Source organism: Meleagris gallopavo, chromosome 5 (genome assembly GCF_905368555.1).
Source record: "Meleagris gallopavo chromosome 5, MGAL_WU_HG_1.1, whole genome shotgun sequence".
Lineage (NCBI taxonomy): Eukaryota > Metazoa > Chordata > Aves > Galliformes > Phasianidae > Meleagris > Meleagris gallopavo.
In genome coordinates this window covers 18,219,566-18,246,325 of record NC_139408.1, presented here as the reverse complement: position 1 = coordinate 18,246,325, position 26,760 = coordinate 18,219,566, and the positions used below count along the sequence as shown (strand labels likewise).

The following is a 26,760-nucleotide window of genomic DNA, read 5'->3' as shown; positions in this document are numbered from 1 at the left end:
TCTCATTCTATCTGGCATTGTTTAGGAGGAATAGATCCACATGACATTGTTAAATGGAACAGCTGCCCATTCATGTTATCTAAAACCAGGAGGTGGTTAAGCAGTTAGAATAGGAACAAGAGCTGAAGAGTAGAAACGATTCATCATCCTGGTAAGCTGGATTGCAACCTAGGAGACCAATACCTGTGGAAAGTCCATGTTCCTGCTTCCTTTCTGCCAAGCAATAGAGGCCAACAGGCAGAAGAGAAAGCAAGAAGTTCTCCCATAGCGTGGTAAATCTCAGCACTTGTACTAAAACATACACAAACCCTCTTCTTCACCAAAATGAATCCAGCAAAGAAGACTTCGTTGTGGAGAAGTAAAAAGCATTCTCCTGGACTGGATAAAGAACCAGGGTTTCCTCCCATGCACAGCTATGAACATAAACACCTATTTCTGGATCCAAACTGAAAAATCCAGGAGCTGCCCAGTCTCTAGTCTTGGTTTTTCCTCAATGTTTCTTTTGTCACCAGTTTTGATTCTAACATTGAAAAAAATTAAATTATGACTTCACACAAAGGATTTCTCACATACAAACATTTAACATATCATCCCAACTAATGCCAAGGAGGCTGTCAGTACTTCCATCGTCCTGCAACCCTATCATGTTTAGCAGAGAAAATCTCAAGGATATGAGGGAATTTCCAGATACACCTCCCAGAAGTTTCTACATGTTCCAAGGAAAATCTGAGAAGCCTTGTTCAAGCATGTTGTTAATTGTATCATCACTAATGGACTCCTCCATCTCTTGTCAGTAACATTGGCTCTAGGATTGCATAAACAGGAACACAGACAATCTGTATCTCTTTAGGAGACTGCAAAAACTGCTGTAGCTAAATGTATGCTATTGTAATGCTGAAACACAACAGAAAACACAGCAACAACAGCACAGAAGCAAAGTCCTAGACTGCAGCAGCTGCAGAGAGAAAAACAAAGGAAAAAAATCCACTTACCCTTGGAAGGCCACAGGAAGGCAAAGATCTCCAGCAAAATACCCTCACCTTCACTGCCAACCCTTAAATGAGGTCTGGTGGATCCTGGCTCCACCCCTTCCAGTCACTCAGGTACATTACATACACCTGAGCTCCCCTGGGTTGGCCCTGCCTTCCCACCAGGTGCTCAATTATTGCTTCAAGCCCTGACTGAGCATTTCTGCTACAGCTTTAAAACCCAAAAAATCTGGCTCCTGCCTCTGGTTGGTGCTAAGGATTGTGGTGCTATTAGCAATGAGATGGTCTGTGCATATCTACCTAATGTTGGATCACAGTTTGGTTGCAGTGCTGCAAAAGGTAGGCCCACTGAATCACTGTCAGGATCACTGCAGGAACTTGTTGAGGCTTGAAGTATGTTCAGAAACACAGGAATCCCTCTTGCTGGAAAAAGTCTGGGAGAGTCCCCTGTTCTTGCTGTGGATTGCCCTCCCCTGTGATGGCCATGGAACAAATTCACTGTCATGTCGAGGGTCTGAATACTACTGTGCTAGCCCAGGTGCCTAAGAAATTCTGTATGCAATCACATCACAGCAATATCTCTGGTTAGTTAAATGCCTAGACTTCCTGAGCAATGTTGCTTACCCTCATTGCAGGCATCAGCGTGGGATCCCTGATGGCAGCACAGAGTGGCATCACACACTTGAAGAAGCAGTGATGCAATATTTGCTGAATGTATTTCATGCATGTCACTAAGCCTCCAGACGTTTGTTCGTTTTACAGTCCTTCAGAAGTATATAAGGATTTGTGATCTCTGGGAAAAAAAAAAAAAAAAAAAAAAAAAAAAAAAAGGTTTAATTTACATGGTCCATCATTTTGTTAACTAGAATGTATTTTTCCAATAAATATATTTCCAGATAGATGTCCCAGAAATTTCTGCGTATTCCAGGGAAGGTGGAATGATTCTTGTCTGGAGGATCTACACATCCAGTCATAAAGATGTGATACATTTAGTTGTTTGGTGCCAGTCAGTTCTGAAGAGAGAAAACAGAGTTAATAATCAGTTTTTCTGCTGCTGTAGCTGGAAGAAGAAAGAGATTTGCATGTACTTTAAGTATTATCCCTTGAAAAGAGACCTCCAAGCTGTTCCAAGAAATCTCATCCATTGTGTGTGTTACCTATAAATGTATACTTAATACTTACCTTTCATTTTAGAGACTGCTTGGGTGGGTTTTCTTGCTAATGTATTCTGTTATGTTGTCACATAACCTTAATGCTGCCTCTTTTCTTAAAAGGCTGCTAGAGGCCCTTCCTTTTACCTTGCCCATTTAGTTAGCATTCTATAGGAAAAGGCACTCAGATTAGTTTTGTATCAGGATGGAATAAAACATGAGGACATTATGGTCTCAGACATCCTGAGATCTCACTGATAAAGACCTTTGCCCTGATACCTGGCGTTTCACTGGTGCTTGACTGGTGCTTTGACTGGTGCTCCAAAGGGAAAACCAACAAAGGGAAATCTCCCTTTTCTACAGGCAGTGCAGAGCTCACTGGGATGGGCTATGTCTGGGAGATATATTGACCAAGATGCACACCATTAGGCCATGTTACACAGGAATGTGTTCATGGTGATCTCTGTTACGGCAGGGCAGCTAGCCGGTATTGTTTAGTGTTCGTTAATTCATAGTGGAGGAAATGGAGTTATTTGAGTTTCTACTGCTGTAGCTGAAAGAAAAAAAGCCTAGATTAGTATTTATGGTAAGTATTATTAACCTGGCTTCACCAGCACACTCTCCAAGCTATATAATACAAGTCAAAGTCTCTTTGCAGTCGCTCAGGTGATTACAAGAGATAAAAAGTAATAATGGGTCATAAACTGAGGGAATATGAGACAAACATCACTTAATAGACTGTGAACGAAGTTCATTGTAGCCAGTGGAAATCTGAGCTGCATTTGAATCAGAACCGCCTCACTGTGGAAATCCCTAGTGTCCATTTGCACTTGTCAGCAACGCTTCTCTGATCAGCCTGCAAAGCTCTGTGAGTGGCACTTTTATTAAAAATTGTGAAAGATGATGTCACAGGCTAATCCAGTAATAACTTCTTCCTGCTACTCTCAGGAGCCCAGTCAATCTTCTTTAAACCTGCAAAGTCTTTGTTCATGGTCTGAGCAATGAGGCTCAGGCAGTTCAGTGCACATGGCACAGGCTGCTGCTGTCTTGGGAATTCAGAAGTGCAGAACAATGTTCCTGTGTAGCAGAAGATGATGAGCCTCAGGTGCATCATGCCCCTTGGCGGTCCCATTACAGCACGAGCCATGAGCCTGTGCATGGCCCTGCTGCACTGGGGAGATGGAGATGCTCCTGCATCCGCACCAAACTGCAGTGCCTGGTTTCAGTCTCTGCTCTGCAGGGTCACACTATGCAGCAATGTGAGATGCACACAAGAGTGGAAGCTCTCTGACACCGCAGTAATCAGGCAAGCAAATGCATCAGCTTGGATCAAGAGTTTAAAAGAAAAGCAGAAGACTAAGTCAAAGGAATACTACAAGCAGATGGGTCTGTGTTTGCCTCATTTAGTATCTCCCACTCCTCCCTGAATGACAATTGTGGCTGTGGAATTTCTGAAGATAGGAAAACCTTAGTCCAAAGCCTGCCTTAAGCATATAAAGGACAAGGTCTCCTCAGTGTTAGAAGCAGCACTTCTCTGGAGAACTGAGGTGTCATATGTATGCAAGTCTTTAACTTGTGCTATTTACTCAGGCATCCTCCAGAGACTACTAATTAATGTGGAGCTCTGGGGCACGAAAATATTTTGATCTGACCAAAGCTCATCCTCATTTATATTAAGAACTGTTTTTTTAATATTAGACGTGCTCATTTCATTTTCCAATTCATTCTCTCTACTGTCAGTGTCTCTGATCTGTTGCTTCTAATGATGCCAAGCATCATCCTCATGAAAATTCACATAATTTGGTAGTCAGTAACAACATAAAGGCAGCTTCATCTGGGCTACAACCCTGCAGGTCTGGGGGATCTCAGGCCCTGTGAGATATAAAACAGTTTTGAAAAATTTCTTCTCAGGAGGAATGGTTATGCAGTGGTACAGCCAGCCCAGGAAAGTGGTAGAATCACCATCCCTGGAGGTGTTCAAGGGCCGTGGAGACGTGGCACAGAGGGACATGGTCAGCAGGCATGGTGAAGATGGTTTTGTGGTTGGAGTAGATGATCTTAGTGCTCTTTTCCAACCTTAATGATTCTACGTGCAGAGTAGAGATGTCACTTGACATCAGGTGAGCACTGTCCTATCTCCCTTGCTGTCAGTGTTTTGCTCCATGATTTTCACCAGTCATTTTCCTGGTCTTTGTCAGAAGTGGTGAGAATGCCACTTCTCTGGGCTTTGAGGTCTCTAAATATAATGCAGTAACCATTCTTATGTACTAAGGCATTAAAAGAAAGAGCGAAAATGCCACCTCAGTTCAAGTGCTTAAACACATGGGGTTTGCCTAAGGTGGTCCAAGAGTCAGGCTTACGTAAATCAACACTTTTTAGAGGAGGAGAAGAAAACAATGCAGGATAAAGGTAAACTTTCTGCACTTGAGAATGTTTCTCCCCCATTCCCTCAGCTGTGTTATACTATATATTATCACTGTCATCAAAAGGGGTGTGTGTAAGAACTTGAAAAACCAAACGAACCTGTCTGCAAGGTGTTCTGTATATCACAGTCCCACAGGTGGCTTTATTTCCAAGCACCGGGCTGCGCTGCTGCTGCCTCCTGCTCCCCCTGGCTCCCAAGACTGCTTCTGGATTTAGCTGCTGCATCGGGAATAAGCGCCCGCCTGCAAGTAAGCTCCATTTCTTTCTTGAAGTCGCTGTTTTCAAAAGAGCTGTCAGCTGCCAAAGTGCTTTAGTTGTGATGATTTATCAGGCACTCAGCTGATGTGCTGCCTGCCACTCTTATTGCGCATCACCTCCTTTCTTAATGATAAACAATTGATTTTGGCTTAACGAATTAATAGAGGAGACATGCGTGAACTTCAACAAATGCTTTTTAATAAATTAACAATCTAGGCCTGTCTCATTAAATCAGAAGAGAACGTTTGCAATGTGACAGCTAATTAATTGCTTCTTCCAACCAGCCACTATCTGGGATAAAGCCAACATTGTAAAGCTCCCCTTTTGTTTAAACAAGTGAATGACTCTTCCCCTTTCTGTTTCCCAAAAGTGGATTTAAGCAGATACCCATGTGTGTATCTAAGCAGCACTAGCTAACAGTGAAATGTCATTCGACATGACCCAAACCAACATCCTGTTTGCATAACATATTTGAAAAGAGATTACCGTTGTTAGTGATGTTAAGAATTAACATTATTTTCTGGAGCGTACACAGATCTGTATAGGAGCAACTGCATATAAGCTGCATATGGGTAAAACAGGATTTTTCCTTCCTAAATGGCTTTTGCTACCTGTCACAGCACACGGCCAAGCTGTTGGATGTGAGGCTGGCAGCTCTGCCCCACATCCAGGAGCCCAGGCCCAGTCCTCAGTGGGAGCTGAAGCTGCTCTTCCTCTCACAGAATTGATTTCCCAGCTTGGATAAATAATTTTCCTCACAGGGAACTACAAAGTCAAGCATGTGACTCATTCAGAACTTTTCTAAAACCAATGGCTTTGGATCTGTTTCAGACCGTACTTTGCTTTCTCTACTTCATCCATCATCCCGGGTATCATTCCACCTTGTGCAAATCTACTTTCCATTTTGGAAAAGTCATCATGAAAATTCACAAGCCAGGCACTGAATCTACTAATCTGTCATTGATGTTTGGGTAGCGATGATGAAAACAAATAACAACTTCATCCTTCTCTCTGGGTTAAGTCTTACCCAGATGGAGAAGTGATTCTAGTCTTCAAAGGTAATATATTCTTTTGTGTAAGCCATTAATTTTCAACTACTTCTTTTTCTACTAAAAGCACTAGCCTAAAAAAATTCAACCAATAAATGGTTTTTACTGTAAAGAGGATGTGTCAATCTTACCTTCCTCTCATATCTTTTTCATTTGTATTTCTAGCAAGCTTGTGAAACTGTCAGTTAGAAATTATTTTCTGCTGACAAGCAAAAGAAATATACAGTGAAATTCTGTCCTTGATGAATTTTAGGGGAAAATTGTCTTGCGAAGGACTGGGATTTCATTCCAGATATTCTTGTCTCTGATTGAAATCTTATTTATGGGCAGACCAGAGTTGAGAATGGGGGAGACGCTTTTCCAGGTTAGCTTAGCAATGATTCTTAAGGCACATTTCTCCATTTATCTGCAGAGATATTTTATTCAGTTTTCCAAAATTGAGTTGGCTTTGGGGGTTTTCTTTCTGCCTGTTGGATTGGTACGAGGGTGTATTCACAGCCAGATGATCATTGTGCCATTTGGAGATGACTGTCACAGGAAAATAGAGTGTGCTGGCTGCCAAGGGAATGGTTGGGAACATCATTGTCACTGCACGTGTCCTGGACACCTCTTTCTTTCCTATGTTTCCAATTTAGCACAGCTAAACTGGAATCACCTACTGCACAGATGGAGATACTTTTCTAGCATTGTCCTGTCATTACTGAAGTGAGTTATCAGTGATTCGTAGTTCTCCTTGCCTTCTTCCCCGTTCCATGAGCTCATATCCAGCTCTTCTGCGTGTGCCTGTCCTGCCACCCCTTGGTGATAAATGAGTGGTGAAATTCTGCTGAAGTTTACCAAAAAAATAAAAATAAAAAAAAATCCCACTGATTTCAAGAACCTCAGAAGTGTTTTTTTCTGTTGTGGCAAATGGTAATTTCCATTTGCATTAGATAGTAACATGAAGTCTCAAATTTCTCAAATTTAGAGGTCTCAAATCATTTTTAGGAGACAATTGAGCCAACATGCTTGCACCATTGTACAGAATGGTTGAGTTCATTCTACCTGACACTGCGAATTTCAGAATTGTATGTACAGTAAGCCAACATCATCTCATTCCAATAATGCAATTAAGCGCAAAAGCAATTGCAGAAAAATCTGAGTAAACATTTTGTGCTCATTTTTGTTCGGATTATGTTGCGCAGCAACTCAGATAGAAAAAAAGCCACTGTTTTGACATTCTAAATGGTTTGTAAACAGATATGACATTATGGACCACTCAGTCAGAGGAATAACAGGGTCCTATTGGGACCATCGCTATTTCTGAAAGGCAGAGGCAGCTTAGGTCTGAAGAAAAGGAGTGAATTGTCTTGAGCAGTTGTTTCTGAACTCTGAAAGGCAAGAGTTCAAATCAGGTTCATTTTTGTCTTCACAGCAGTTAGTCCATGGAACAATTCCTGTCTTTCCCAAAGAGGAAACTAGGACATAAGGCACTGTGCTTTTAAAATCCACTTCATTATTTCCTTCAAGCCTTCCAAACCATCACCTTTCCTACTGCATGTGGGAAGCTGTGGGGGTTTGGGCACTGTGAGTCTTGGCCGTGAAGAACTGCAAATTGCATGCGTGTAAACTCATGTGTATGTATGTGACATAGGCAGAAAAGAGTGGGATGGACCACAAATTCTCTGTGCCAACTTTCGTTTCTACCATAGATCATGTTTTCACCAACCTCTACCATTTCAATGAAATATCACCAGTTCTCAGCTACTTTATACTTCAGTCATCTCATTTTTGGTGTAAGAATCCTCTTCCCTGAAGCATGAAACATCTGAAATAGTTCCCTAATTTTCCACATAAATTCTTAGTTTTCCTCAGACTTTGTTAATCTCCTCATGCTTTAGTCTAGCTGACATTTATGGCAGTGTGTTATAGACACAGTGAATATCTTTATGCCAGAATGATGTTTTCTCATACATTGGGACTTTTACCACCAATCTCATATAGTCATAGTGTCAAAGTCATCTACATGTTTCTAATTATTTTATGATTTGTTTAATAGTTTATTTGTCACTCTTATTTTTGTATGTACACATTGCATTTTCAAATCCCTAGGAATGTGTCATTCCAATCATTTTGACTGCAAGTCTACCTATGGTGTTTTCATCAGCTGCATTGCTCCTAAATGTCTTACTTCATCTTACTTACTGCAGTTTTCAAAAGATCATTAGCTTCAACTGAAATTTAGGTGGTGGCCATTGGTACATCACACATCTATGCATTCACAGCAAGGAAATAATGCTGCTCTACTTAAAAATTGCACTCTTAATATTACATTTTCATCTTCAACTAATGTGTTGCTGTCTCAAGGTGATGCTGGATTCAGTAACACCCAGCACGTTTCTGTCAAACACAATGGTTTGTGATCCCCTGATGTCCTGGACAGAGATATTTGGGACAACTGAAGATGACTATCCCACCTGTGACCATCAGACAGGTATGTAGATAGAAACTGAAATTGAAAAGAATGTGCATTTTCAATAACTCAAGGTTAATTTGAATTTAATTTAGTTCAAGATAAACTGAGTAGCAAACAGGCTGAGCCCTCTCTTGTAACCTTTCTCTTTTCTTAGAATCATAGAATGGCCTGGGTTTAAAAGGACCATAATAAGCATCTAGTTTCAACCCCCTTGCCATGTGCAGGGGACCTTTTCTGGTCCAATTAATTTTCTCAAGCATACTGCTAGCTTACAAAAGATCAAGGTGCACACAGAAAGAATAGTGTTTTGTGTTTAATTATGTTTTCCCCCCATTTAGCAAGGTGATATACGTAATGCAAGAAGGAACCCTCAAAGGAAAGTGCAGTCAACAAGGAGAGAAAGGCAGCAATTCAAAGGCAGATTCTTGACTCCTTGTTTTTCCCATCTGCCTAGAATGTAGAATTTGTCCCTGAGATCATTTCCACCATACAGAACTTTAGCCATATACTGAGTCAGTTATTTGTGATGAATGTCAATGACCAGATCACACACGTAGCTGCCAATTATTGGGATTTCAAAAGCCATTGGAGAACTGTGTGGGTCTAGAAACACATCAAATCTCCTCTGCAGAATTTGCCAATGTTAAGTGTGCAATTCTCTGACTGTGAACATGGAGACCCTGCACTTCACCAGGCCGCACACCTTACATGGTCATCCCAACTCTGCAAAGGAATTCATTTGTTCCTGAAGAGTCCTTCTCTCTCTGAATCATTCAACAGTTCTGTAAAGAAAAGTAACACAACCTAGTTACAATACTGAGCCAACCTTGTGGCGAGATTTGGGGAAGATTTATGGTTTTATGCAGTATTTTTCTCTTAGGAAGCCAATTTTGTCCTCTCAAGTGAGAACAGTGTTGGCCTTATGGAAAAGTACTTTCCTGCTAAGGCACAGTTTGAGTAATAAGGAACAAAACTTTCCACACTGCTTCTGTTGCTGCTAATCCATGGCCATTGAGGACTTTGTTTCCATATGGCTAAATTTGTCCATTCCATGTTCGTATGATATATAAGGTAGAATATAAATCTTGCTTCAACTAAAAGGCTCTTCTTTAAAGCCCTGCAGGAATTAAAATTTTACTTATATATGTGTATAGTTTTAATATTAGTTTTCATTCCAACTTAGAATGAAATTCTAAAATTCACTAGACATTACAGAAATCACAGAAAGTATTCTGTTTTAAAATTTAAGTATGCGTTTTAAAAAGTCTATTGTTATTCTATTTAAAGTTAATTTGGGGTCAGTCACAGTTTTGCCTTGATTCATATTATAGACTTGCCTGTTATCCAACCTTGTTGTTTTTTTTTTTATTGTTGTTGTTTAAAAAAAAAAAATCCATCAAATCACTGAAATTGAAATAATCCCAAGGGCTGCCCAGGGAGGCGTTGGAATCACCATCCCTGGAGGCATTCAAGAAATGTGAAGAAGAGGTATTGAGGAACATGATTTAGTGGGCAATATCGGTGGTAGGTGGATGGTTGGGCTGGATGACCTTAGAGGTCTTTTCCAACCTTTGTGTTTCTATGACTCTATGAAGAAGTTCTGCTATCAGCAGATCAGCATTTGCTGAAGGCAGAGCAGCCCTTCTGAGGCATCTTGACAATTCCTACCATTACAGCCATCTGTTCCTTGTTATCAGTGTGAGCTCTGCAACTCAACAGTTGCGCTGCTCTGAGCTCACCCAGGTGGACAGCAATGCAGCAATGATGTTGAATTAAACCTTGCTTGTAGCTAAGTGCAAAGCTCTCTCCACTCTAGAAGCAGAATTTTGTGCAGCAATCAGGTCAGACTCCCTCTTGCCAAGCAAGGTTGAACAGAAGAAATAATTATCATCTTCTGATCATGGTGGAAGCTTCATTTCCTCCTTCACAAGTTTTTTATAGCTCAATTTCTGATGCCTTTAGACTTCCCATAAACCCCTCATGGTTACAATCATTTCTTTCCTGAATCAAATTTAAATCAAGCTTGTAGAACCTGTGAGTTCTGTTGCTATTTCCTTCCTTTTCTTCACAGTAGCCAAGGAGCACATTTAACATGTCTAGCACAGAAAAAAAAAAAGCCTACTGCAGTGGTGCAGGAGCAGTGCTAGAGCAGCAATTTGAGGAGAACTTTGCTCTGAAGGCAGAGGAGAATGTAGGTCAGCACAACTCATCCTGTGCTGCCTCCTGGTCACAACAACAGGCTTCAGGGCTGTGATCCCAACGCTTTCTGAAAACTTGTTTTTTATTTGATGGAAAAAAGTGTAAGGTCAAGTTCAAATGTATTCCAGATGGAAATGTATATTAATATACATAAATATATATAAAAACATATGTATATATTCAGATGAACAATAGACGACAAGTCTGTCTAGAAAGAGTCAGGTGCAGATCGCTGATTTAAAGCTATTACTAGGCTCAGCTCCTGTGCCAGACAGGGCACTAGCAGTTTTATGTACAAACTCAAATTAATATATATGTACCGGTCCAGGTCCGATAGTTTCCCTGAAAATATGAAATTGTTCCTGCAGACCTGATCACAGACAGGAGCCCAGCTTAGTGGGGCTTTCGGTCTGGGTCTCAGTCTATCCTCATGTTCCTATGAGAACTACAAGTTTAATCTGCCTTTACAGTTTCCACATTAGTCATCTTAATGTTCTTACATTTTCGCTTTCTGGCAATCAGAACATACCAGGATTTACATTCTAGAGGCATCTTTATTTATATACACAAAGTGGAGGAAGCTAAAATCTGTCACACTAAAATATTGTGATATTTTCATTTCTTGTCCTCATTTTCCATCATTGAGTACTGGAAAATAATACAGAAGTGTTAATACTGCAGAAATAATACAGAAAATGTATGGAAATTCTGCCTCTAAAAATCAAAACATTATGTTTAAATGAGATATATTTTTTCCATCTGACAAAAGTGGTCCAAAAGGTATAGGCAGGGGCTGTCTGCCTTGTATTACAGCTGGGCTACATAAAAGCAGACTCTATTGCATCCACCCATATTTGTTATGGCTGATAAAAATATTTTCCCCAATTGTAAGCACATGTGCAACATTGGCTTGCCATTACCATGCAGAAACGAGAGCATCCCAGGAACACCTGGACAGCTGACTTTTCTTGGCCTGCATTGCTGAACCTACCTGGGACTTCATTTCTTCCTCAGCTTTGCTTGCCACTACAGATAAAGACACATTCCCTGCAAGGCAGGAGACTCATTTTCACAGCGCAGCATTAGCTGGAGGACATGAATCAGGCCTTCTGACTGAAACAACAGTTGCAGCCTGGTGGGATTATGCTTACAAATGCCATTTCCCAAGGGCTGGGTACTGACTGGACGGCATTAAAGGGTTTAAAATATTCAGGTTTCAGGAGTGACCTATCAAGACAATTAGTGCAGTTGAATATATGGTAGAAATCATCTAAAACCAGTGGAAAGGGCAACATCTGAACTGAGGATCTCTTCTCCGCTCTCAACTGCCCACCACCCTCCTCCTGGTTGCCCTGTTCATAGCTTTAGGCACACTGCTGCCCTGCCACAGGGAGCTACCTGCCCCCAGCTCCTGCCAGGTGCCTTTTTGCCTTATACTTTTGGAATGATGCTATGAAATTCTACCTGACCTTTTCTTTTTCTCTAAAAGAAGACCTGAAATCCTTTCGTAGAGCCTTTGTCTTCAGCTGATCTTTTCTTCCAGCAGCATGTTTAAAGTGGCACGGTACCTCAGTCACGTCTATCGCCTGGAAGAAGGGGGAAGCTCCCTTGTATGTCTAACCTAGATATAAGAACTAAAAGGCAAGAGCACATGCAAATGCTACACCTCGGTGTCAGCACATTTTGAACATTCATCCTGTACATTAACATGGGGCCTTAGAATACTCCAAAAAAAAAAAAAAATCTGAGCCTTTCCAAAGCCAAAACAAACGAGGAAACTAGGCCGGATGAGTGCTGGTCCATGAAAAAAACATGCTGTGGCATTTGAACTGCCTGCAAAGCTGATATTGATCACTGTCAAGTCAAATTTTCAAGACCAATGGCCAATACTCTGAGATAATTCACTGTACCCATGGAAGGGCAGAAAGCTCACAGGGCAGCTCAGGAAACATGAGGCTGGATATGCGCCCGATCCCATGGAAAGGCCCCTCTGCAGTCAGTCTGTCTAGCTGGGTACCTGGGGATGCTCCAGTTTTCCTAAGGGGACTGGAGGCTGTTGGCACAGGATTAAATAAAAATAGTCTGCCTGGTCCAAAAGAGATCGATTCAGCCTTCTGCTTTTCTTGAGCAGCCTCTAAAGTTGAGATTCCTGTAGAGCTCAAACCTGGTATTAAAACAATTTTTTTTTCCTGGCAGAAGCCCTGTGAGCCCAGTGTTTCCAGCACTCCCATTCCCCCCAAGGAAACCTCCAGACTCTGACATAGCCAGGTGTATGCCATCTGCAGGGCTTAGAGCAGCCAACCCAATGTCAGGCTCACCAGATTTCCCTTTTAAATCAGGAGCTGAATAAAATCTCAGATTCAAATATCCTTAAGCAATGGGCCCCAAAAGCTAGACCCAGATCTTCTGCCCACCTCTTTGCTTTACGGGAATGTCACAGCAGAGGTTCAGTATTACATTAATTCCATATGTGCATAGAGATGAAGATATTTATAGCCTGGGAATGATTCATGAAAGCAACCACAAATTCCCCTGTAAACTTTTAGGACTTCTAATTAGAAGTATTAATTATTTAACAGAAGCCCACGTCGAAAGCAGGATCCACATTTCAGTTATTCTGTCACGATTTCAAGCCCTTGGAATTCATTTTACTGTGGAAACTCACCCAGCCTATTTGCATCATTTTGCACTCTGAACTAGCTGGTTGTCTAGACAAATGACAGCTACAATTCACTTTGCTCACAGTGCTATCATAGCCTAATTTGAATTGCCATTTCATATACGCAGTATCTAAAATCAGATGTTCAGGATTCATTTGAAAATAAAATGGTGAAAAATGGATGACCAGACTAAAACAGTGGGAAATGTAAGTCAAGAATACAATGCTGTTAGATGTGAAAATGAACTAAATAATCTCTGCTTATGTTATACTACTCTCATTCACATGCTATTTTGTTGCCCTCCTGTTATTTACTCTTAAGCCACTCTAGGAATACAATAAATGATTCGGATAGATAATCAAAGCCAATTAATGAGATGTATTAAAAGTAATGCATTTTTCAGTTTCTAACATAACAAAAAGTATTTCCATCTATAGCATTAATATCATTTTAGATAAAAATATGACATTTACCCAACTGCCACAGATAACACTGAAAGAGAGTATGTCAGGTTATTTCAGCCCAGGAATGCATCACTCATTGTTACCACACGGTGCTAAGTTCATACAAATTCTTTACTTTAGTTTTCTTGTATCTTTTTGAAATTTATTTATGTGCTTTTGAGAGGTACATTGTCCTTTGTACATGTAAGCAGTTTCTCTCAGTAGGCCTAAGACAATTAGCATGCATATTTGCGTGGCAACAGCAGTAAGTGAAATGCACAACGCAGGGCCTGGTGTTTTTTTTTTACGGAATAAGGAAGGAAGTCTGCAACCATAGCAGAAGAAAGAAGAGGGATCAGTTGTGCTTGGAACGTGGTTATTAAAATGAAGAGCTTTGCATCACAATGTTCCTCTTTCTGGCAAAATATTTTACAGATGCTGATTCTTTCTGGACATCCATCCACCCAGAGCACTGGAGTAAGCACAACGTCTGCGAATGGCTGCAGTTCTGCTGTGACCAGTACAAGCTAGATGCCAACTGCATTTCCTTTTCCCATTTTAATATCAGTGGCTTACAGCTGTGCAACATGACCCAGGAAGAGTTCCTGGATGCTGCAGGCATTTGTGGTGAATACTTGTATTTCATCTTACAGAACATCAGGATGCAGGGTGAGTGTTCCAGAAACCAAATGCAAAACAGAAAGCAGTGCTTTTTTGTGTGAAGTTTTTGCTAACAGAAAGTGTGGGATTCATGCTGAAGAACAGCAAAACATGAGGGCCACTTAGGTATTGGCCTACATAAGGATACAGTTACAGCTGTGTCCTCCACTCTTGATGTAGCCATGGGGACAGCCACATGTCACCAGGTTCCTCCCTGGGCCACGCAAACCTTCGTGCAGGCTCCAGTGCTGTTCCATCCTTGGCTTTTCTGCTGAAACTGCTCAACCTGCACAGTCCCAGAGTTCCATCCAAACTGGATACAGAGAGACATAATACACAGTTATTCCTGCAACCCAACAGAGTGAAGACAGCTCTGCTTCCCAGAAAGTAGATCAGTTTTGTTTGATGAGGTTATGAGAGCTGACACTGAACAGCTGAGTGTAAGTTAAATACAACAGACCATGCCCGTCCACCCCATGCATTGGTCAAGGCCTGTGAGGAAAGGCAATATACACAATATACACAGTCCTGTAACGAGACTGCCACAACGTAGCAGGCAATGCACCCAACTACATCTTTACAAGCAGGCTTAAGTCTATCATTTTCTTATTTTGTGTGTTGGACTGCTCAGCATGGATTAAGTTCCCTGAATGCAGCTTGGTATGTGCAAAGAATTCATTTATGTGCTGGGAATGTAATGGCTCCCTTACCAAGGTGACACAAACCTGCTAACACAGAGTTCCAGGCCTGTGCACATCTGGTTTCCAGCAGTAGAGGTGATCGTTAGGTAGGGGAAGGATGCAGGAATAGTTTTCAAGAGACTAAATGAGGAAGGAGTGATCTAAGCTGAAAAGAAGCTGCGAGTGATCTTTGGAGAGAGAAGCAGAGACACATGAGTAGATGTGATGCAAAGGCTAAGGAAAGTTAAGGATAAAAACAGATCAAGAAGTAGAAACAATAAATCAATTTAGCAGTGGAGAAGTTGAAAAACTATTTCACTGATTTCAGTAGTTACTCTTCTGAAGAAAAGCACTGAACACTGGGTTGTGTTTTACCTTCACAGGCATGTCCTTTTTTACCGACTTAGAAGAAACAAAGTTATCCAGCAAGGACTGTAAGTAAACATGATCACACACACTAAGTTGCATCCAATGGAAAACGCATTTCACAGAAATTCCCCTATTTTATTATTTTTATCCCACTACTATTTACCCCATGAAATGAATTTGTAGGTCTTAACTGTTAATTGCTTTCACGAGGTTTCACCAATACCCCTTCTGCAAGCCCCACAGCTGTGTTAATTATTCACTTGCGCTTACTTTTGTGCTGGAGTTTTATTAAAGTTGTAGCTCACATACCCTCTTTGACTTAATGTTGCATGGCGTTTGCATAGGTGACCTTTTGACCAAGTTGCCACCAGACTCAGGAGTTCCTTCTTCACTTCTCACGTTATTCTGCAGTTCAGTCCCAGTGCGAGATAAAGCATGCATGAAGACAGGTGGCATCAGCAGCCAAGAATGTCACAGTCATGGTAGAACAAGTAAGTACATATCTGAAACTCAAAATTCAAGATTACACAACCTACGTTGTTCTAACTCTTCAGCTCCATGTGGTTATCAAAAGAAACCTTAATGATACCACAAATAAGTAAAATTTCACTGAGGTTTGGCTTTTAAGCATTGCCAGCTCTTATGATTTTATCATGAGACTTGAGGTACTTGGCATTTTTCTTAAAGCCACATTTCTTTTTCTATTTACATGTTTAAAGTGCTTCTGGCCAGTGCTTCTAGCAGCAGAATGACTGGAAAACAATCTGAAAATAACATGAAGATTGTAAATGCAGAGAACCAAATAAGAAACCTCAGATATTATTATAACTTTCATTATTCTTATGTTGCTCTCAGGACTTTGGAGGGGGCTTACTCATTATTTTTAAATGCTTGGGGTCAACGTTGGGATCCAACATTCAGTCATTCGTCAGTTAATTAGCATCTAGCTAATTGGATTTTAGGAAAAATTTCTTCTCTGAAAAAGCGGTCAGGCAGTGGCACAGGCTGCCCAGGGAGGTGGTTGAATCACTGTCCCAGAAGGTGTTCAAGAAAAGCTTAGATGTTGTAGAAAGGGACATGGTTTAATGAGGAAATATTGGTGAATGGTTGAGCTGGATGATCTTGGAGGTCTTTTCCAGCTTTGGTGATCCTATGATTCTAATCTTAAGCTAAGGCAATAGCTACACCTGCATTTTCTTTTTTCTTTTCTGTTTTGTTTGTTTGTTTTTTTTAGCTAGAGTCCCATTATTTGTGGGACATCTGGTGCACAAACACATCTCTGAGCTAGGTGAAACATTAGGAAAAAAAACAGTCTACCAGCGCTGGGAAACCTGGCACTCATTATATCAGCTTTAGCCAACCCAGTCTTTGTTACAATTTTTCCCTTGAAACACTTGAGATGAACATGAAAGATTTGTTAAAAGCACCAATTTAAACCCTGTGTTAAAGTTGTCAATGATAAGTGAATGAAATAAATATAGCTGTTCTACAGTAAAATTCCTGGAGTAGAAAACAGATTCTAGCACCATCGATATTTATAAAGCCCTTAACTGATATTTTCTGGAGCACTTCTTATTTCCCCCCTAATTCCATTTATAGAGAGGCAAGACACTAACATTTTGAGAGTTGAATTGAAATAAGTGCAAACAGACAAGAATAACTAGCTGGTGACAAAAGTAAATAGAATTCTGCCTGAGTAAGAAAACATCTACTGAATAGCTGTCTTCTTCCTGTTCAAGACCTGCAGAGTTCACATCTGTGGGAATTTGTAAGAGACCTCCTCCTTTCTCCTGAAGAAAACAGTGGCATTCTGGAGTGGGAGGACAGGGGACAAGGCATTTTTCGAGTTGTCAAATCAGAAGCTCTGGCAAAGATGTGGGGACAAAGGAAGAAAAATGACAGAATGACATACGAAAAATTGAGCAGAGCACTTCGGTGAGTTAATTGGAGGAAGGGTCCTGCACCTCACTTGACTTCTGCCTGAACATCCGTTTCTCATTACTATCCTGAAAACTTACAATGGGCAGACAGGGATTGGTACTTCCTGTTTCTTCTATGGGCCACAAGAGAGCACTCAGTCTCCTTTGTTTCACATAGGATCATAGGGCTAGAGGTAGAGTGGTGCAGCCAACTACTGATTGCAACAAAGCTATCACATTAACTCAGCTGAGAACTTGGACTATATCTGCAAAATGACCCTTTTTATTCCAGCAGAAACATAGGCAGTTTCTGCTGAATTGTGGTAATCTTAGTTAAAAATACAACTAACAAAAAGGCTTTGTATTCCTTGTAATTTTCAAACAGTGGAAGGTATAATCCAAGGCACCTGGGAAAGCTGAACGCTCTTTTAAGTCACAACAAAGCAATTTAATGGAAAGGGAGACTGGAAAGGGTTCCCTGACTCCTATTCTATTCTCTGGCTGCGATGTCTATGTAAAGAACTCCTGTAATCTGAGTTCTACTACTATTTGCTCCATTGCTTTTTTGTTTATTTTCCCTGCAGATACTATTATAAAACAGGCATTTTGGAACGAGTAGACAGAAGGCTGGTGTACAAGTTTGGGAAGAATGCCCATGGGTGGCAGGAGAACAAGATATGAACTGCTCAGTGCTTCCACACATGACCGTCACAAAACATGCCACAGTCTGGATGGTCCAGCTGCAGTGGACACTTGAGAGAGAGGCTTTCCCCTCCCTTTCTTTCCTCAGCCCATCTGGACTAATTCATTGGAGTCTGCTACAGGAGACAGGCTACAGCATCAAAAAAAGCACTTGAATTTTGGAGTCGTTTCTGCCAAGCACTTCTGCTAGGAAGTCTTTAGGAATATCTTTATCTGCTGTTCAAGTGACAATTAAATCCTGCCTGTCTCCCTGCCTCAGCCAATAATGTCACTGACCAGTATGAAATTCCTTCCTGTTTTGCTGCCATTTAAAGGGGAATATTTAGAGACATTTCCCAGTCATGTTACAGTATTTCTAAAGAATGTAGAAAAGCTTCTTTTCCATTTGATGAGGAAAACACTCTTCTGATCCATTCCACTCTAAATCACTGCATTTCTCAGATATGACAGAAATCCATGTGTTGTCTAAAACGTACAGTCTACTCTCCCCTATGTGCCTGGATTTAATATGTCCAGTCAGGCAACATAGTTAACAAAAAATCAATCTCAATTCTGAAATATATGCATCAAGTAATTACTACCTTTAGCTAGTAATTCCGTCTGTGCAAAGATATAGAACAACACACGCTTGATGCATTTGATTTTTTTTTTTTTTTTTTTTTCCATGAAGGTGAATTCAAGTTACTTCTGCATTAGGAAGAAGCAGTTCTGGATAGAGTACAAGAATTTGCTGAAGTAGATAAGTTTTGAAATGTAAATGAATATTTGTGGAGAGGTTTCTAAAGAGCTTTTGCCCACATCTATGCAGACATCAGTTGAACACTTCAGAGCAGCTTACGACACAATGTTGTACATATACCAGCAAAATTAACTTGTGGTGTGTGCCCTCAGCTGCTCCATTGATCAACCCTACAATAAGCAAATTTGTTAGAATGGAAGGCGGTATGTGAGAATTCAGTTGCGGTTTTTGAAAGTATCATAACTATTCTGTAGTTTTACAAGGTTTGCTTCTTCAATATAATAAATTTAAGCAACAACTGTAAATGTATCGACTGCTTTAGGCTTACCCCAAGTGGCATTCAGGGAAGTTCAATGGGCTTCTAAACTCTCTTTCCAATGGACAACTCTGCACACATTACTCTTCATAATCCCAGGTCACTGAGGACTTCCTTAATCCTGAAGCCTTTTTCTTGCAACTCAGAAAACCATGGTATTATTTGCAATAGGAATTAGCTTTCATGGCAAGTGTCTGTTGTAAGAATTGGGATTATCAAACCAAGAACAGCTGCAGCAACCCCCATTCCAGGCACTGCACTACATGGGATTACATGGTCAGCAACTGGGATGGAGGATAGTGGTTACTGACTTCAGAACCTAGATCATGCCCCAGCACTACCAACAGCCTGCAAAATTCACATTAGAGATGACTACCAATGAGGTTTCTTCCAGAAATTACGCGTATTTGTTTGGAAAGACTCCTCTTTCTCCTATTTTTCAGCCATTTGTTTGTTTTTATCTGCATAGCAGCTACAGATAATCTTTCTGGGAAATAAATTCCTTAGGGATATAAACACAGCATAAAGGGCACGCTGTGAAAAAATGCTCAACATTTATTACAGCTGCCTCTTTCATAATACGGGAAAGCAACTTGTCTGAAGGAAAAATCATCAGTCACAACCAAAACAAGGCACTAAACTTGACATGGAAACATATCTCAGACTATGACAAGATGTAGAACTGAGGGATGTAGATTTTCAAATATATCTAACACCTGTGTAATTTAGGTAGTAAAATATAGTACAAATATTCTGTTTAGGCTTCTAACAAAAATAAATAAATAAATCAAGCTTTCAAACTCTTTAAAACTAGCAGGAATTACCAACATTCCACCACCATTACCTGCAAAACACAGCCAGGTGGCCCTCTTGTGCCACGTCCAAAGGAGATCAACAAGCCTTTAGGCCCCAGTCCAATTACAAATCATAGAATTGCTCAGGTTGGAAAAAGACTTAAAAGATCATCGAGTCCAACTACAACCTAACCATACTACCCTAACTCTAACAACCCTCTTCTAAATCATGTCCCTTAGCACCACATCCAAATGGTTTTTAAATACATCCAGGGATGAAGATTTATTGTAGAGATGTTCTTAAAATGTGAACTGTAAAATACCTCCTCCTAGATTTGTAGAGTTTCCTGCCCACTGCAACTTGTTAACAACATGAACGAAGATGCATGCCTTTCTTCCTTTCATGTTTCCATAACTCATTCCAAGAGTTCCCAGAATCACTCCATGGAGACAGGATCTTGTAGCCTGGGCCTGTCCCATAACTTCCAGGCGTGGATCAGGAGCACCGGGCACCTCCCTGGCGCCAGGCCCAGGATGAGATCCAGCCCTGATGGCTGCAGGGACAAGGATAACTGGGACTGGGCAGTCACCGGTGCCTTGGTGAGGATCACCATAAGGGGAGGTCAGGCAGGATCAGTCAGCTCAAAAACATATAAACGACTCTAGCTCTGCTAGAAATGGAAATTCAGAAGACAAGATAATGCCAGCCCCAAAATCTAATCCATCAACTAACTCAACCTCCCCCTTGTGCAGCCAATCAAAGCAGTGCAGATATAGCAAAGAGCAAAAGGCTATTTCAGATATTAACTACAAGTCCGAGCACATGGTGCAGAACACTTTGGAAGGGAGTGGCCTGTTTAAGCATAGCTTAGAAACAATCTGATAAAAATCTGAAAGTTTTTAAAAGGGTCAACTACTGTAAATTGTTAGTGTTGTAACTCTAATGGCACTGTGATGATCCATTATCCAACAGAATCTGTAGGCGACTTCAGCCAGGAATAAAGGTTGCCTAGCTGTTCCTTTACGTTCGTGAATGCAGTATAGAAACAGCAAGGCAATTTAATACACTTCTTCCAAGGCAGATAACACATATATTTCTAAAACTAATGCAGAGCAGAGAAACATACAACACTATTTTTCATACATTGCCTTCCTGTGCCACTGAAGGTATCAACAGGCAACAGAATCAACATCCTAAATGGTTACACATGGAAACTGTTCACCTATTGACATTTGCAATGCCAGTGCAAATGTCCATTTTTCAAATCTCCAAAGAGATTGCAAAAGCCATTTTATTCAGAAAGAATTAGAACCTAGTATTGTTACTAAGGCTCTCAGCCAAAAAATACACCACCTTTTACATTCTGAAGCCTACCTAATATCATTCTAAGTTGTGAAAAGGGAGCTCCCTCTAAGGCAGGCACAAGCATTGCACAGGATCATTGTATCTTCAGAAAGCATGTCATTCTGCGCACCACCTTTGTCACAAGGGATTAACTTGCAAAGTATCATTTAAGATGAATCACAGCTTCTCAAGAGAAATCCTGACTATCTGCATGAAATGACAGAATTTGTCACTCTCCAGCAACATCTAAGTTAGACCTGCATTCTACCTGGTTTGGAGCAAAAATCAAACCCAGACGTCAGACCTTCCACGTGCTAAAAAAGCATCTTAGCCTACTTTAACAATAAATGATATATGTTTTACTAATTGCAGCAAGGATTTCAGGCTGATTATGCCTCTAGACATCACATAAATGCCTCTATTTAGGCATGATGATTCACACCTCTATTTGCTTCTAGCACAGAGGAAATGCAGAGGCCAAGGACTTTGCTATGAACCACGGCACTCACCAGTACAACTTGGAAGAGCCTTAGCTCTCACAGTCTGTTCCTTAAAATCCTGCCAAATCTTAACAAAATAGAAACCTGATTATAAGTCAGCTACTTTCTGTCACAAATTGAACTATATGCATTGCATATTACTGCTTCAAGCTTGGGAAAATACTATACTTCTAAGCAGTAGTGTCTTTGAAGGTTCACTTTACAAGTTCAGAAGATGGCAAGCTTGAGCAGTCTGATCTCGATGAATGTGCTTTGAAAGTTTTAACTTTGTCCTGGAGGCACAAAGTGCAAAAATATGCTTTAGTTTTTATTGTAAGATCCAGTTAAATCATCTTCAAACTGAGCTACAGAGGAATTAAGAATGATTGTGTGGAACATTTCTTACCACATTTTCCCCAATACGCAAGTTCTCATTAAACAAGAAAGGAAATCAAACGTCTAATTAAACTATTATTCATAATTATTATTTTTTTTTCTTTTGCTCTACTATTAGTAAGCAAGGACATAACCTAATTACATTACCATAAATATGTGCTGTCACTTCCCAGAATCAGTATTTTTAAGCAAGATTTAATTCAGACTGAATGTTGGAGTGACATTCTCATACTGACAATTTTCCAAATACTTACTTCTTATTATTTAAACAAAACATTAAAGTCATTAAAGGGAAAAGCCTCAGAACAAAGTTGGCTGTTTATCCAGCAAAAATCCTGTAAGGGAGGATTTTCATTCACCCTAAGGAGGCCTCTTCAGCGCTATTTATTCCAAAGAGCTTGCATACAGGTGCTGCTGCCAGGCAAATATTAGAAGAATTGTCATCTGAAATGCTAAGTCAAAGCAGCATGGGAACAGGAAGAAATTTCCTTTATCATCTCCAAACACATTTTTGGTTGTTCTGTCCCAAGCCTTCCATGCTATATGGTAGGTCAAAAAAGGAAAGTAGTGATGAACTTCATGCAGGTCCAGCTGATCAGAATTTCAGACCAAGAAAATATTTTAGACTTGGCTTTATGTCTTTGAGAGCCATATGTTGATTTTAGCAAATCAAGATGACATTTGCATAGAAGAGAGAAGGAAGATGAAGATGTACTTTATTTTTTCTCAGCATTGTGCTCACTAGTAATCATAGTTGCTGCTCTCATCACACAGGTGGGCTTTTTGGCTTCACCCAGCCAATTATTCTCCTATCCATAGGAAAGCAGGAACACAGAAGAACAGCAGTACAGGACACTGCCAACGTTTTACCTTCAAACATGCAGCACCTACAAATTCCTTTAGCGATCTCCAGGACATTCAATGCATTTCAGACCTACGAGGAAGATATCTCCATCCGTATCCATTGGGAGGGGGGTGGAGAGGAAGGCACCAAGTGTTTCTCTATCACATTCTGCAGCAAAAAGTGCAGCTCCTGGACTAGATGTACGAGTAAGGCAATGTTTGTTAGACAGCACAGCATCAGAAATGAATTATTTTCTGCGCAAAACTGAAACGAGTTGCCTGGTACTGAGCATTCCTTATGTTAAAAGGCTGCAGACATCTATTTTATATTTAATTTACTCTCGTATTCCAGAACGATCACTTGTTGCTAGGAGTGCAATTTCGCATTTCAAATTCTTAAAGCTGTTTAAGAGACAACTGAGTTGCAATGCCAGAATTCTCCAGCAGAGGCCACAGTTGAGCTAAAACAGCGTGTGCTGCGGTCTCAGCCGGAGCTCCAGCGCCCTGATCACTTGCAGCGCTTTCACACACGCTCCTACCATTTTGCTATGTGCAGTAAATTGTAATAAATGAAAACCGGGCAACCAGTCTGCATTCATAATGATTTGTATCTCACCAACGCTTACTGTAACAACATCACTGATGGAAAATGGTACCTTTAAGGCTAAGGAGTTTCTTTGTATTTTGCATGTTCAAAAATCTTAGGACTATCAGTAGAACGTATGTTGCTGTTTACCTTTTGATTTTAATCACCTAAACAAAAAATGTCAGCAGCCCTTTACTGCTGACATTTAATAATCTTTGATTCTCAAACAGCTCTGGAAATAAACTGAGAGTTTGGGCTGCAAATAAAATCAGGTGAGAGAAGCAGAACAAGAAGGCAGGTAAAAGTGTAAAGTTACATAGTTGTTGATACAAGTTCAGTTTGCTCTCAGGAATGATCATCATGTGAACTTGTGATGACACAGAACTTCTCTTGGTTCTGAACATATCCTAGTTACTTTTTAAATTGGCTACAAACAAAGTTGAGTGCCAGTCATTTGGTCTTAAGCACTGACATGGAGAATAAGGGAACAGAAGCACAGGATCCAGACTCAAGGTTTTAAGTGAACTATAGACTTGTCTCAACATCAAGGTGAAGACAGCTTGAAGAGCTCAAAGTGAACTTATCTCGCTCAGAGGACTTGGATTTTGGCTCTGCCAGTCAGAAAGCAAAGCAGAGAAAGGGGCTAATTTAGGTACTTTGAGTCTCTGTTGAGAGGAGACAGTGTATTTTCATGAGTTAGTAACTGTTCATCCATTCTGATTTCATCCTCAGACACTGAAATGAAAGTGTAACTTCTGAAAAAGTGACTTTGAGAACAAAAAAATTGCTGAATATCAGCAGTTAAGACTGCTTGCTTATAAAAATGACAGCGAAGAGGTTAATAAATGGAAATCTCACCTGGTAGAAAGATACAAGAAAGCCTCTGATTAGATAATGAATGGACTTTGCATTGTTTGTGCAATGATTGCCTGAATTACTTACTTCCAACTAAGAAACACTCAGCACTGACTTTTTAAATAAAAACCTTTAACCTGGTATGATCAGTCAGAACATAAGAGATTTGTTATTAATTAAACTATCTTCTGCTCTGGAAAATGTGCAATCATGGTTAGAGGTTAACAGCACAAAGTGCTATTCCAGAACCATGGGAGTAAAAGAAGTGATTCTTGAAAACCGTGGAAGAAAAGGAGTGGAACAGAGAACTCACGTTGTTGTCAGTTTTCTCCACTACTGACCAACATTTATTCATAGAATCACAACATTGAGGCACAAAGCAACATTAGCACTCATCTGCAAGTTACTACTTCTATTAGCCTTTTAAAATTACTTGAAGTACTTATATAAAATAACTTTTGATTTTGAGGAACTGCATCTAGTTTTGGACCTTGGACATTATTGGGCTCCTGGCCTGATTTACAATAAGTGGAGTTGCAATAAAAAAGAATGAGCTTCAAATGTTTCCGTTAGTTGAAGACCATTTGCACAAAACAGTAGGTTGGGTAACATTGTTATGGAGGGCTGGTGGATAACCCTGCAAGAAAGCCTTAGCAATATGGATCAGTGCCAGAGCAAACAGGAGAAGCTGCCAAACTCTTCCACAGCTATCTTCTATGAATCTTATCAGTACTTTTAAATGATAAGTAGCATAGGTTTGGAAAAAAGGCTGCCTCTATTACCTCAGCAAAATATTTAATAGCTTGGTGAGATTTTGCACGCAAGATAATCACTGCATGGGCCAAACAATAAAACAGGTACAAATTACAGTTATGCAACTCAACAGAAAAACATGAAAAATGACTCTTATGTAACGAAGTTATGGCACATGAAAAAACAGAGTGGAGGTAAAATTAGCACTACCACAAGATTGTCTTTTCTAAATGTCTGGAAAGTGATGGAAGCACAATATAGTCAATTGACAGTCTAAAATATAGCATTTATTCCAATCAGTCTATTTTTTTTTTTTTTTTTTTTTTTCCAGTCAGATCTTGAAATGGGAAGTCCAGGACAATTTCTATTATAAATGACTTCGAAAATTTATACTTAGAATTTCTTCCTGCTATAAATTTTCTCTGAAAAATACTGTTTTAAGAAATGCCAGTGTTGGCGTCAAACATTATTTATAAACAGCACCTCAGACAAACAGCTAGAAATTAATGAAATAAGCATATTCAATGTCTTGTGTTGTAATGCTGAATGGTAAATAATAGAAAACCTTAGTACTTGAATGTTTGCTTTGAAGCAAAAAGCTGTATCTATTAGAGTACTGACAAATCTTAGCCAAAGTAAAGAGTACAGCTGTACTTCCGTAAGTGCTGAAACCATCCCTTATCCTGCATTCTTTATAAACTTATACTCACACATCAGATGAAGAACCAGTGAAAAAAAAAAAAAGCTTGTAATTTGTTTTAGACCACAATAAAGACGAGCCTCAAAGAAAATGTCTGCGCCCAAAGTACCTTTGACTGCACAATAACAAGCAATAAGTAAAGCAGGCAAAATGGCTATAAATTTCTTTCTCTTTCCCAACTTCCCTCCACAACATTTGGAACATTGCCAAAAAAAAACTGTATACAGTGTGAGAGCAATTAGGTAGAGGTATGCTGCTGTGTGGTTTCTTAATTTCCTAAGATGTGCCAATTTGGATTTTTACCGCATCTCAGGCAACCAACTTATTTAACCAGGCTTACCACCTTATTTAACTGCATTTAACAGAAAAATCACAGGGAAAAAATGCAAGAGAGACAAAATATATTAGACTTTAGTCAAAGGTTACAGCTTTAGTCAAAGCAATGGTTGTGTAATTGAAAGCAGCACAGGTTTGGCCAGCTTACTTGCCAGAGCCCAGCACCTGCTACTTCAGCAGAGCCTGCAGGGAACAGGTCGTACAGACCTCTGCCCAGACAGAGGGTTAGTCATTGCCACATCTGGGCTGACTTTCACTAAAGCAGTCAAACAAAAGGTGTTTGGTCAGGCATCCAATTGCTGTGCTTCATTTCCTTTGATCTATTATGTAAAGACAACATCAGGGTGAAGAAACAAAGTGTTTCAGAGAGCTATTTAATGTAGGTGAGGAGGGAGAACAAAAAAGTCTGGATATGATCTAGGAGGGTGAAGTAATTACAATAGGCTGAATAAAGCAAGCTAGGGGAAGTGGAAGATCTGTGATTGGGTTCTGACCACCAGGAGACTCATCTCCTAGAGACTCCCATACAGTCTCACACATCAGTGCCATCTGAACACAGACAGTGATATGTCAGCTTCCACAAGAGCTCAGCTGCACTGATGTCTGCACATTTTCAGTGGCCATTTTCATTCTGGATGGCCATTACCCTATCAGAATCTG

The 26,760-nt window shown here is 40.2% G+C and overlaps 1 protein-coding gene across 2 annotated transcripts; it reads left to right on the top strand.

Annotated features, from left to right (window-relative positions):
- Positions 1–4,648: 4,648 nt before the first annotated feature.
- ELF5 (E74 like ETS transcription factor 5) lies at positions 4,649–26,140 on the top strand. 2 transcript variants are annotated; one of them, XM_031553495.2, is made up of 7 exons: positions 4,660–4,812; positions 8,218–8,344; positions 14,064–14,297; positions 15,352–15,402; positions 15,682–15,828; positions 17,077–17,272; positions 17,841–19,002. In XM_031553495.2, the coding sequence occupies exons 2-7, from the start codon at positions 8,221–8,223 to the stop codon at positions 17,935–17,937; spliced, it is 849 nt and encodes a 282-aa protein (XP_031409355.2). In that variant the 5' UTR covers positions 4,660–4,812; positions 8,218–8,220; the 3' UTR covers positions 17,938–19,002. The 2 variants fall into 2 exon arrangements, with proteins under 2 accessions (XP_085080663.1, XP_031409355.2); XM_085224537.1 differs by lacking the exons at positions 17,077–17,272; positions 17,841–19,002 and adding an exon at positions 22,802–26,140 and having other exon boundaries at positions 4,649–4,812.
- Positions 26,141–26,760: the final 620 nt, after the last annotated feature.